The sequence below is a fragment of the Mesoplodon densirostris genome, chromosome 11 (assembly GCF_025265405.1).
Source record: "Mesoplodon densirostris isolate mMesDen1 chromosome 11, mMesDen1 primary haplotype, whole genome shotgun sequence".
NCBI lineage: Eukaryota > Metazoa > Chordata > Mammalia > Artiodactyla > Ziphiidae > Mesoplodon > Mesoplodon densirostris.
In genome coordinates, this window is record NC_082671.1 from 51,961,459 (window position 1) to 51,974,876 (window position 13,418).

General features: G+C 43.7%; 1 protein-coding gene across 1 annotated transcript; it reads left to right on the forward strand.

Moving 5' to 3' along the window:
* Positions 1-8,985: 8,985 nt before the first annotated feature.
* Positions 8,986-12,314, forward strand: AMIGO2 (adhesion molecule with Ig like domain 2). The gene is made up of 2 exons (XM_060113613.1): positions 8,986-9,393; positions 9,766-12,314. The coding sequence occupies exon 2, from the start codon at positions 9,829-9,831 to the stop codon at positions 11,392-11,394; it is 1,566 nt and encodes a 521-aa protein (XP_059969596.1). The 5' UTR covers positions 8,986-9,393; positions 9,766-9,828; the 3' UTR covers positions 11,395-12,314.
* Positions 12,315-13,418: the final 1,104 nt, after the last annotated feature.

Sequence of the window (13,418 nt, forward strand, 5' to 3'; positions counted from 1 at the left end):
GAAATGGTTGACCTAAAACTAGAAAAAGTAAGACCTAAAATTCTGCTTGTATTGGAATTTTCAGTGCCCAAAGTACATATTTTCTGTTGCAAATATTTTAGCTCTTGGTAATATCCAATTTGAAATTGAATTATATACTGTCTTATATCCTGTAATTATTCTAATAACACTACAAATTCCTAGAGGAGAGCAACCATATCATGGGTCTGGGAGTGTGGCCAGAACTAACAATATTTACTGAATGGAATTTAAATTATGTCTGACCCTTCTACTCCCTAATGGGAAGCATTAGAGTTAATGGTTGAGCAGAGATCAGAGAGAGGCAGACTTGGGTGACAGATATGGTTCTACCACTAATCTTGGGCAAGTTATATAAATCAACTAAACCCCACTGCCCTCATTAGAAGATGGGGATGTTAATGGCCATCTCTTAGGACCCTTGTAAAAATTAAATGAGAAGCCTGGTAGATGGTGAGAATGAATGTTGGGTCTTATTATCAAGCCCACTTCCTTGGATGTTTCCAGAGGTCCTTCTGCCTTTCCCCATTTGAATACAATGTTTCTTTCCACGAGCACAGACTGAAAGGTCAGAGTTCCAGAGCCAATTACTCACGGAGCATTCACCAGAGAGGGCCTTGAATTTGCTGAAAATAATTGAATTAGTATTTGCAACAGTGCTGGTTATATAATAAAGTGTTTATTATTTTCTCTCTCAATTTTATGTGACTCTATTTTGTGTAAATGTTGACTAGAAAATAATGATTGCTTCCAATCAGATAGTTCCATGAATAATCAAGTATCACCTTAACAAAGGTATGATAAATTAATTACTGCTACAGGAAATCACATTTTTTAAAGGACATAAAACTGGAGTCTGAACACTTCATCTAGTTCTCTAAACTGGGTTTGTTAAAAATTATCCATATTTTTCAGAGAAAGAAAATTGGCCCCAGTTTTGAGAGATATAACAGCATTTAAGAATTCAAATAGACAATCCCTTCGGGCTAATAATAAGCAAAGTGAAACTTAGAGCACCTACCATTTATGACCAGTCATAAAAGGAACCACAATGCTAGATGCATGGCTTTAAGACTGAATTTTATAAAGCAAATTTTCATCTGCTTATTTCACTCCTATGGCTGAGAATTCAGAGTACTTAAAAAATAAAAAAGAAAGAAAAGAAAGGTCTGCTTGTTTCTCTTGTTACATAATTATGACAAAGAGAAAACCATCCTTTTGCAACATTCTCAGGCTCCTCACAACAATGGATTTATTCTTTCAGCAAAAATAAATTTACCCGTAAGATTATAAATGGCATTCTCTGATTCTTTACAGTTTTTCTGTATCTTCCACTTTTCCTACAAGGAATGCATAGTACTTTTAGGATTAGGAAAAAAGGTTTTTAGTTGTTACTTTTTTGTTGCTTCTCATTGAAAAACCAATGGTCGTATGGGGCAGGGGACCATGCTCCTTACAAAGGCTGGTCTAAAAATGTTTTGTGAGAGGGAAGGATTCACAACTGCTGGGAATTGATCGCAACCGAGGATGTTGAGTTGCAAACCTGGGAATATGGACAGCTGGCCAACAAGAAATATGTGAGTGACTATATGTGCCTCATTCTAGTAAGACTTGTGAGCTACAGTAGCACTTGTGTATTGCTAAAATTCTCAGGCTAAAGAATAGTGCCCGGCACATAGCAGATGCTCAGGAAATATTTGCCAAATAAATGACAGTTGTGCTAAGAGGGGACAGCAATTATTATCTCAAACCAGGGGAAATCAGAGTCACTTCCTGCCTGAGAAGCCAGAAGAGGGTTTGTTCTCTAAAACTAGAGTTGCTGAATATTAAGTAGTAATCACAATAAAGAAGAAACGTTGAGGCACATGACTTAGTCATCGGTAACTTTAAACAATGATAAGTTGTCTCTGTGATTTTTCTTATCACAAAAGCATTGCAGAAAAATAGAAAATGCAGATAAGAGAAGAAAAATTTTAAAACCACTGTTATGATAGGTATATATTCTTTCAGATTATCTTTGATGCATACATATAATTAATATACATGTGTATTTTCTTTTACAAAAATTGGAAGAGCACTTTTTTGGTAATTTTTTATTTTTATTTTTTGTGGTACACGGGCCGTTCACTGTTGTGGCCTCTCCCGTTGCGGAGCACAGGCTCTGGACGCGCAGGCTCAGCGGCCATGGCTCAGGGGCCCAGCCGTTCCATGGCATGTGGGATCTTCCTGGACCGGGGCACAAACCTGCGTCCCCTGCATTGGCAGGTGGACTCTCAACCACTGTGCCCCCCGGGAAGCCCTTTGGTAATTTTTTGTTATGTCACCAGATACTTCTCTGCCACATTATTTTTAATGACAATATAGCACAATGACGGATGCATGCACAGTCATTTATTCACCCACATGCCTGCTGCACATTAAGGATACACTTTTTTTTTTCCTCTGAGAAATGATGCTGCCCCTTCATGATCGAATACTTAATAAATTAAAGTGACGTCTCAACTATAGACAACTTGCCCTCAGTTGCTTTTCCTGAAGCAGCCATGAGACTGACATCATTGGGGAGAAAGGAGGAGTCTGTGTCTGCCCGGTGCAGCGATAACTGACCCAGAGGAAGGAACTAAACCCAGATCGGCTCTAACTGGTTAGTACCTGTGTTCTAATCGTCTGTCTTCCTGGGGCCTGGGCAACAGGAGACAGGTTGTGATCAGAAAATCAGATTCATTTTTTGAAGTTAAAAGGAATTTAAGAAACCATTGTCATATCCTTAATTGATTCTTGGGTTTTATGGAGAGATGAAAGCAGTTTTGCCCAAGACTAGAACTTAGATATCTTTAGCTCAGAAGACTGCTAGGTTTCTATAATCACACAGGGGCTTGATACTTTCATAATTGAAGACTCTGGACAAATGGGACTTCCGGCCTCAAGGCTGACAATGGCAGGGGCAGATGCCCCATGTCTAAGCTCAAGCGCAACTAACCCAACTATGCAAGACTTTCAAAGGGATGATCCCAACTGGTTCTACAACCTTTAGCCAAAAAAACCCATGCAAACCTTGAAAACATTATGCTAAGTGATAGAAGCCAGGCACAAAAGGCCACATCTTGTATGATTCCATTTATATGAAATGTTCAGAATAAGCAAATCCATAGGGACAGAAGGTAAATTAGTGGTTGCCAGGGGCTGGGAGGAGGGGAACTGGGAGTGACCGCTTAATGGGTCCAGGGCTTCCTTCGGGAAGTCATGAAATTATTCCGGAGTTAGATCGTGGTGATGGTTGCACGACATTAACCACTGAATAGTATACTTTCAAATGGTCAAAACAGTCAATTTTGTTTATGTGAATTTTATTTCAGCTAAATTAAAAAGAACAACGAAGATTCTATCCAGTCTATGTCCATGAAGACAGGAGATAGAAAGAGCAGGTGGGTGAATGGTGATTGCTTGAAGAGTTGCCCCCCTGTGGGCTGTCCCTGGGGAGGGTATGTGGGTACTTCTTTCATGTTCCATCTCCACTCCCTGCCCCATTTCTAGCCTATGGAGCTTCCAAAGAATCCAGCCACAAGGTGACACATGCCACCTGGAGTTGAGAGCACAGGGGCTGGAGCTCAAGTCTCCATACAGCCAGAGACATAGTACTGGGTTTGAGATCTGGTTCTACCTTAAATCTTGGGCAATTTACAAAAACCAGCTGGAACAGGTCAAAAGGCTGTTGCAGGAGTGGAGTGCACTTCCAGAGCTGGTGAGCAACGTTATGTTTCCTGCGGGCCTAGGCTGCAGTCACATTGCAAAAACCCTACCAAAAGTACTGCCCCCAGAGTGGGCTCTCAGCAGAAAGCTTCTGCGTGCAACAATCAGGCTCCTGCAGAGCTAGATACTCCTGTGAGCTGTCCCTGAAGAACACCCGATGTGTTCCAAGGTTAAAAAAAGAGGCAACTTACATGAAAAGATGCTCAACATCACTATTAGAGAAATGAAAGTCAAAACTACAGGGAGGTACCACCTCACACTGGTCAGAATGGCCATCATCAAAAAGACTGCAAATAATAAATGCTGAAGAGGGTGTGGAGAAAAGGAAACCCTTCTACACTGTTGGTTGAATGTAAATTGGTGCACCCACTATGGAAAATAGTATGAAGATTCCGTAGAAAACTAAAAATAGAGTTGCCATATGATCCAGCAATTTCACTCTTGGGCATATATCTGGAGAAAAATATAATTCAAAAAGATACATGCAGGCTTCCCTGGTGGTGTAGTGGTTAATAATCTGCCTGGCAATGCAGGGGTCACGGGTTCGAGCCCTGGTCCTGGAAGATCCCACATGCCGCAGAGCAACTAAGCCCGTGCGCCACAACTACTGAGCCTGTGCTCTAGAGCCCGCATGCCACAACTACTGAGCCCGCATGCCACAACTATTGAAGCCTGCACGCCTAGAGTCCATGCTCCACAACAAGAGAAGCTACCGCAATGAGAAGCCCGCGCACAACGAAGAGTAGCCCCCACTCACCGCAAGTAGAGAAAGCCCACACGCAGCAACAAAGACCCCACACAGCCAAAGCTAAATAAATAAAATTATTAAAAAAAAAAAAGATACATGCACCCCAGCGTTCATAGGAGCACTATTTACAATAGTCAAGATATGGAAGCAACCCAAGTCCCCATCAACAGATGATTGGCTTTAGAAGATATGGCATATATATATATATATATATATATATATATACACACACACACACAGACACACACACACACAATGGAATATTACTCAGCCATAAAAAAGAATTAAATAATGCTATTTGCAGCAACATCGATGGACCTAGATATTATCATACTAAGTGAAGTAAGAGAAAGCCAAACACCATATTATATCACTTATATGTGGAATCTAAAATATGACACAAATGAACTTATCTATGAAACAGAAACAGACTCACAGACACAGAGAACAGATTTATGGTTGCTAAAGGGGAGGGAGGTGGGGAGGGATGGACTGAGAGTTTGGAGTTAGCAGATGCAAACTATCAATATTATATATAGAATGGATACACAACAAGGTCCTACTGTATAGCACAGGGAACTATATACAATATCCTGTGATAGACCATAATGGAATAGAATGAAAAAGAATATATATATGTATAACTGAATCACTTTGCTGTACAGAAGAAATTAACACAACATTGTAAATCAACTATACTTGAATAAAACAAATTTTTTAAAAAAGAGGCAACTTTAGATTGGTGTCCCAACTATACCTGATTACAGGAGGCGTGCTAGAATCAAATGAGACACAGAATGTGAAAGCCCCTCATAGCATATAAAGTGCTATTAAAGTGTTCATTATTAGTAAAAATGACTCCAAATCATCAGACTAGTGCTGTAACAATTTCTTGTCTCATATACCTAATTCCTTACATCTTTGATTAGAAACTGAGAAATTCTGGAAATCATAGGGCTAGAAAATGCCCTGAGATTTCATCTACTCAAATCCCTGACCCAGTCAGGAGTTACTTCCAATCCCAGCCAGACACTCAAAGGACCACACATGCCTGAGCACACTAGATTCAGAATCACATCAAGTGTCAATTCACTTTCTCCTATCCGTTGGAGTCATTATTGAATGGTCAAAAAAACCAATAGATTATGCCATGTGGAAAAGACCAGAGAAATATCTATGTGTCCTATTTTAAACTCCTGAGAAGGCAACTCAGCCATCTGTCTTGGCAACCCATTGCAGGCTGGAACTACCCTGTCAAAAACGTCTCTCTTCTGTTTAATCTAAATCCTTCAAGTGGAGCTTCAAGCTAATTTTGTCCCATTCCATTTTCAGATAATTTGGAACACAGTTGTTTACCATCTGCGTTATAGGATTATACAATGTCACAGGGTTTTGGTGAGCCATAAACAAAATAATGCATGTAAAACACAGAGCTCAGATCTGGCACATAATAGCCCAATACATATTTATTTATTATTACCATCATTATATATATTAGGACTCTTTCAGTCACAAGTGACATCAACACAACTCAAAATAATTTAAGCAAAGGAGGAGGAGGAGGGGGGGAGAAGAAGAAAAAGAAAACGGATGCGGGATGGAGAATGTAATTAGAAAGGAAGTAAAATTGTGCAGTGGCCTTCAGGCACTGCAGGATCCAGGACTTAAATAATGTTCACAGGGCTCGTCTTTTCCTCTCTTCTGTTTTTCAGAAAAGCTTTTTGAAGTATAAAGAGCAGGAGGGCAATGAGTAGATTCAGGTCAGGTAAGCCTAGAGTAGGTTCTCCATTCAGCAGTTGATTCATCAAAAATTCGTTCAATGACAATCAAGTGTCAAGCAGGGTTCTAGAAGCTAAGAAAAGAGCAGTGTCCAAGACATAACATTTCACCCTTGTGGAATATACCTTCGAGTGGGAAGAGTGGATCTGGTAGAAGAAGGGGAAGGGATGCCAGAAATATATAAAGTTATCCTCCACAAAGTAAGGTCTCACCTTATACCATTATTACAGTCAACTCTTAGCTTTCTCTTCACCAAGCCAAGTAAACCCATCCCTTTCAAAAGTCTTTTCCCCTTGGCAAATGTGCAGAATCCCAAAAATCAGGTCTCTAAATAGATAAATAAACTTGCCTGTGGATCTGAGTGCATGTAGTTTATTTAGGCTGTGTAATCTTTGCATAATATTTCTAAGATGTGCCTTCAGCCCTAATAACATTACCATTCTGTTTCCTTTTTTGAAAGTCATTTTTTAAAAATAATTAATTAATTCATTTTATTTTTGGCTGTGTTGGGTCCTCGATGCTGTGCGAGGGCTTTCTTTTAGTTGTGGCGAGCGGGGGCTACTCTCTGTTGCGGTGCATGGGCTTCTCATTCCAGTGACTTTTCTTGTTGCGGAACACGGGCTTTAGGTGCGCGAGCTTCAGTAGTTGTGGCGCACAGGCTTAGTTGCTCCGCGGCATGTGGGATCTTCCCAGACCAGGGCTCAAACCCGTGACTGCTGCATTGGCAGGCGGATTCTTAACCATTGCACCACCAGGGAAGCCCCTGAAGTCACTTTTCTTTTTAGACTATTTTCCTTTTAAATATAGGTCTTTCTCCCACTTTCATGTTTTCCTTTGAATAGGATGTTAGTTACTTAGTAAAATACTGCGACAACCTGGTCATTTATTAGTAATTTAAAAAGTATACCTCTGAGTAATTTTAACCTATATCTCTGTGTTAATCATTCTAACTGTAAAAATGAAGGCCTGGAGACCAAGTTTTTTTGAGAACCCAAGGAAGTGTGGCCTAAACTTTAGAAAATCTCAACCTCTTCCTCTCCCCTGGGAGCTCGCAGTAAGGAATGCGTTCCTGAAGCATTTCAGGCTGTAGTCTTATGATAAACTTCAACTTTTCATAAAACTGAAACTAATCTGAATCAAGCTGCTCTCACCTGAAAAATCTTAATTTACCCGTGCTATTTCAGATTCAGCCCACAAAAAGCCTAACTAAATTAATGATGCACACAATTCTATTTAAATTTGGCGCTGGCCTAGCAGATCTGTGCTACCACATGAATCCATTCATGGACAATGTAGAGAACAACTCTCACTAAATTCACCGTACCGCAAGTGGATGTGCGTGGGGGGGGGCAGTTGATTGTCTACGTCATCGCTTCTATTTTTAAAGTAATATTACAAGTTATGTGCCCTGCCCCCAACTGTTGTTCTCAATTTGGTCCTTTTTTCAATGTCCCCCTCCCTTCTGCTTTGGTTAATATCTCGTCAGCGCAGTAATTTATTTCTTGTTAATCCGGATATAACGGCTAAATGGGTCAGTCGGCTCAGTCAAATCCCATCGTTAAAACTGATCTCGGAATCAACCAAAAATGGAGTTTTAATCGAAAAGCTCATCAGCTCCACTCCCCTTCCCCCACCTCATTTTGCCTGGTCTTGTCACCTGGCCTTGTCCACCCTGCTTACAACTTTCCTAGCCTGCCTCTCGCGAAGGGATGAAGAACCTCCGCGCAAGACACCCCTTCTGTCTGGGATCAGTCCTTGTCCGGCGCGAACACATTTTGGAAAAAAAAAAAAAAAAAAAAAGTCTGGCCCTGGGATTTTTTTTTTCTCCTTTTTCTTTTAAGCTGAATACTCTTATCTTTGACTTCCAGGCGGAAGGTCGGCTCCAACCCTTCTTTCCTGAGCTTCTCCTTCGCGAACGGGGGAACCATCCCTGATGCTTCCTCCTGATTTAGGAAAGGGATAGAACTTTCCCAGGGAGGTGTGGAGTCCCCGCTGCGCTTTCCCGGTTCCTTTCCCCTAGAAGAGATCCTGTTGCACCGGAGGGAACGTGCCCCATTTCTCTGCGCCCCCCCCCCCCCCCACCAAATGACGGCGGAGACGGAAGGCATCTTCTGTGTTTGTTTTGTAAACCTTTAAGACCTACTGCACTTAGCGCTTTGCAAGCCCCCTTGGCCTTCGCCCAAAGCAAGCCGTAAAGTGGTCGGGGAGCTCAGCGGACTGGGTGGGAGAGGGAGGCGACCTGCGCTGCCGCGACGAAGTGGGTCTTGAAGGGTGCGACCTCTCCCTCCGGGGCTGGGCGTGTCCCTTAACCTCTCCCAACCCTATCACCCTGCTGACCCCGGCTGTGCTCGCGGACGCGACTGACAGGAGTGCGCGAGCGCGTCCTCACCCAGGGGGACGCCGTCCCCGGCCTCAGGTGTCGACCCCCGCCCCGCCCGCGCGGCCGCTCTCCCGGGACCAGGGAGTGGGGGGAGGGTGGTGGAGGCGGCAGCGGGGCTGCCGGGTGGGAACGAAGGGGGCGCCGGCCGCTGCCCCGATTGGCTGCGCCGCCGCCCCCTCCCCGCGCCGCGCGCCCCCGGCCCGCAGCCCGGGAGCTGGTTCCCGCTGGAGGGAGGACGTGCTGGGGCGGGACCGGTCTCCCCGCCCCGCACCCGACCCCGGGCGCGCGGGGATAAAACCCGGCCGGCGCCGCCCGGGAACCCGGCCCCTGCAGCCTCCCGTGCGCGGAGAGGCGGGGCCGGGTCCAACCCGCTCCCCGCGCCTCCGCCCCTCGGACCAGGCTCCGGGAGCAAGGCGCCCCGCGCGCGGGCACGCGACGGCCAGAGCGCCCAGGCGGTACCTTCAGCAGAGCAATGAAGAGAGCCGGGGAGAAGCAACCGCAGCCGGCCGAGACGTTTCTTGCGCCCGGGGTTGCTGCCGCCGCTGTGGCTGCCTGAAACTCCCCAAAGTTGCGAGCCAGCGAGAGGCTGCCGCCCGCCGGGAGCTAAAGGGAAAGGAACTCGTAAGATGCCGGAGTGACAGACAGACAGACGCACAGACCTGCAGAAGACACCACCGTCGGCGGCCTTTCCCCGGAACCTGTGAGGCTTCCCAGCTCCGTGAGTTGCTTTCTGGACGGGTGGCTTGCTGAGTATTTCCGTGTAATTGTTTATACGATGCGTTTGTATATTTTTGTGACTCTTGGAGAGAGTTAAAAAAAACAACGCAGGATGCACCTTAAAAAACAATTGAGTTTCTGATATTGAGACGGTTGTGTTGATAGAATGGGACTGTAAATGTCTGTAAGCAGGAGTAACCCAGGAAAAATTGCATCCAACAGTAAAAAAGACACATAGGCTCCCCAGTGTGAAAATAAAAAAACCTCCATTTCAAAAGTTATTGGAAAGAAAGCCAGATATTACTCTTAAGGGCTAACTAGTGCTAGTTAACTTTGTTTTTTTACCCCTCTTTAAATATTGATTGTTTACCAGGTTCACTGGTGGCAGGCTGAGCTGGTGGAAAAGGCGCCTGGAAGAGCCTTAGAGGCGACCATAATGTCTTTACGTTTACACGCACTGCCCACCCTGCCTGGAGTTGTCAGACCGGGCTGCAGGGAACTGCTGTGTTTGTTGGTGATCACGGTGACTGCGAGCCGTGGGGCCTCCGGGGTGTGCCCCACCGCTTGCATCTGTGCCACTGACATCGTCAGCTGCACCAACAAAAACCTGTCCAAGGTGCCTGGGAACCTTTTCAGACTGATCAAGAGACTGGATCTGAGTTATAACAGAATTGGGCTTCTGGATTCTGAGTGGATTCCGGTATCGTTTGTAAAGCTGAACACCCTCATTATTCGGCATAACAACATCACAAGCATTTCTATGGACAGTTTTGCCACCACTCCAAATCTGCAGTGTCTTGACTTATCATCCAACAAGCTGAAGACTGTGAAAAGTGCAGTGTTCCAGGAGTTGAAGGTTCTGGAAGTGCTCCTGCTTTACAACAATCACATTTCCTATCTCGACCCTTCAGCGTTTGGAGGGCTCTCCCAACTGCAAAAACTCTACTTAAGTGGAAACTTTCTCACGCAGTTTCCCATGGATTTGTACGTTGGAAGGTTCAAGCTGGCAGAACTGATGTTTCTAGATGTTTCTTATAACCGGATCCCCTCCCTGCCGATGCATCATATAAATTTAGTGCCAGGAAAGCAGCTGAGAGGCATCTACCTTCATGGAAACCCATTTGTCTGTGACTGTTCCCTTTACTCGTTGCTGATCTTTTGGTATCGTAGGCACTTCAGCTCAGTGATGGATTTTAAGAATGATTATACCTGTCGCTTGTGGTCTGACGCTAGGCACTTCCATCAGGTGCTTCTGCTCCAGGATAGCTTTATGAACTGCTCTGACAGTATCATCAATGGTTCCTTCCGTGCCCTTGGCTTTATTCATGAGGCTCAAGTGGGGGAAAGGCTGATTGTCCACTGTGATAGCAAGACTGGTAACGTGAATACCGATTTCATGTGGGTCGGTCCAGATAACAGAGTGCTGGAGCCCGATAAAGAGATAGAAAACTTTCACATATTTCCCAATGGAAGTCTGGTTATAGAAAGTCCTCGTTTTGAGGATGCTGGAGTGTATTCCTGTGTTGCAATGAATCGGCAACGTCTGTTAAATGAAACTGTGGATATCACAATAAACGTGAGCAATTTCACCGTAAACAGATCCCATGCTCACGAGGCATTTAACACAGCTTTTACCACTCTTGCAGCCTGTGTGGCCAGCATTGTTTTGGTACTTCTGTACCTCTATCTGACACCGTGTCCCTGCAAATGTAAACCCAAGAGACGAAGAAATATGCTAAACCAAAGCAATGCCCATGCATCTATTCTCACTCCTGGCCCTGAAAGCGATGCCCCCGCCGATGAACGGAAGGCAGGGGCTGGGAAAAGAGTGGTGTTTTTGGAACCCCTGAAGGATACTGCAACAGGGCAGAATGGGAAAGTCAGGCTCTTTCCCAGTGAAACGGTCATAGCTGAGGGCATCTTAAAGTCCACGAGGGTGAAATCTGACTCAGATTCAGTCAATTCAGTGTTTTCAGACACACCCTTTGTGGCGTCCACTTAATTTTGTGCCTGTATTTTTATGATGTAGTGATTGAATCTCTTCATATTCAGCTTTGTGTGTGGTCTGCAGAAATAAACAGCAGGACAGAAATGGGGTGGTTTTGTTTTTCTGAAATACAACCAAAGGGTCTCTTTCCCTGGTTAATAGGAAATGTGCTAAAGCACTTAGGTTCGTGCCAGAGAAAGATGGGGTTGTTTTTCAGTTTACGTTCTAGATAATATCTTAGTCTTTAGCACCACTGATAATTTCAAAGCTGGCCTGGAGGTGATATAACTGACACTGTCCTTTCACTCAGGATTCTTGAAAGAAAAAATAAGTTCCAAGTATTAGTATTCTTAAAAAAGAGATTTTACTAACTTATTGGGACCAAAGTTGAGTTATGTTAAAGAAAAGTGTTGTGTTCATTTTTAAAAGATGTAGAAGGAAGAACCAAGCAGCAATTATTTATAAAGCACAAAGTAAAGTTAGATTTGGGAATAATTCGGTTCATGTCATCATTGTAGACCAGAGTAAACAGACTATCCTGATCAAATTTACTGAGCAGTGCCGCATCCCATATGGTATTAGATAAATAGTACTGTAAAAGTACATTTGTTTGACTGTCTTCTTCCCATTCTGTACATTTCCTATCTTTGTGCAAAAGATCTTACTGAAAATTTAAAGCCATCGTTATTTGTTGCCATAAATATGTAGGTGTCAGTGCCAAAACGTCTGAGTAACTTCTTCAACCTTTGGTCTAGGAGACTAGTATTTGTTCATATGCTTGTGTGAATGTATGTCTTAAATTATATGAACTGTTAAAGAGATACCACTGTATTGTGCTTTGGACATTTGAATTATTGTAAATATATGTGTTCTGCGACTTGATGTTCTATTTTATTTGTTTATTTAAAAATATACATCTAAGATGTTTTATGTGATCTGATTTTGCTACTTTTGTGTTAACCCTCTATAGCAAATAACTCTCCAAATTTCTTAGAGTTACAGTACAGAGTTTATTTTTTTTTAAGAGGGAAAAAGGCTCTAAAGTGTCCTACCCAGTTTATACCTTCTATATCACATTTTACTCTGATACCATTATACATTTCAACCAGGTTTGGAAGATATTTAAGCTCTGATTTTGGAACATGTGAGAGCCCCGGAGACCTCCTCCTCATTCCCACCCCTGCTGTGAGGTAATCGAGTACCCACTCTTGACCTAGGTTTCCTCAGCTATGAAATGAAGATTTCAGACTAGGTGATGTCTAAGGTTTCTTCTACCCTGGAATTGATGACTTCCTGGTGGTCTTAGCTCCATTACAGCCTTGGACTGGCTTTCTGAAAATGTACCATATGCTGATGGAGGACAGGAATGGGATTAGGACAGACTAGCGTAGCACTGCCTAGCTCCGAGGGACTATGATTTTGGATCATCAAGTCCAGCTCCTTTCCTTTCTCAGGGATAAATGAAACCCAGAGAGGGTTGTGGGTTGTCCGAGACCACACAGTGAGTTAGTGACAGGGTTTCGAGGAGAGCTCAGTTTTGGGATTCTTCCTGGCGAAGATAAGAGGGTCAGAAAGTGGTTATTTTTAACGATGGGGACGGAGAAGGAGCCAAAGAATGAGACAAAAGAGAGGTCAGAAAATGGCATAGGAGAATGAATCAGGGATGTGTTGTCCCTGGGGCCAAGAGAAGAGAATTTTTAAAAGATGGAAGTAGGCAACAGTAACATATTTGGAGAACTGGAGAACCAGATGAGGAGGGAAGACTGACTTTGGCAATGGAGGTTTTGGGGGAACTGGGTACTTGGTGACAGCTTGATAAGTGCCAAACTAGGCTCCCAGTGGCAGACACTGGTCAGCTGGGGGTTAAGGAGTGGGTGATGTGTGAGGAGGGAATAGGATGTTAGCCACTGCTCAGTCGCGTTGACAATTCTTTATTGCCTGTTGTTATTTTTTTTTTTTTGAGGTGGACCATTTTTAAAGTCTTTATTGAACTTGGTATAATACTGCTTCTGTTTTATGTTTTGGTTTTTGGCCCCGAG

What these genes read in the sequence shown, in the direction of transcription:
- AMIGO2 (XM_060113613.1), top strand. Translation starts at nt 9,829, where the DNA reads ATGTCTTTACGTTTACACGCACTGCCCACCCTGCCTGGAGTTGTCAGA.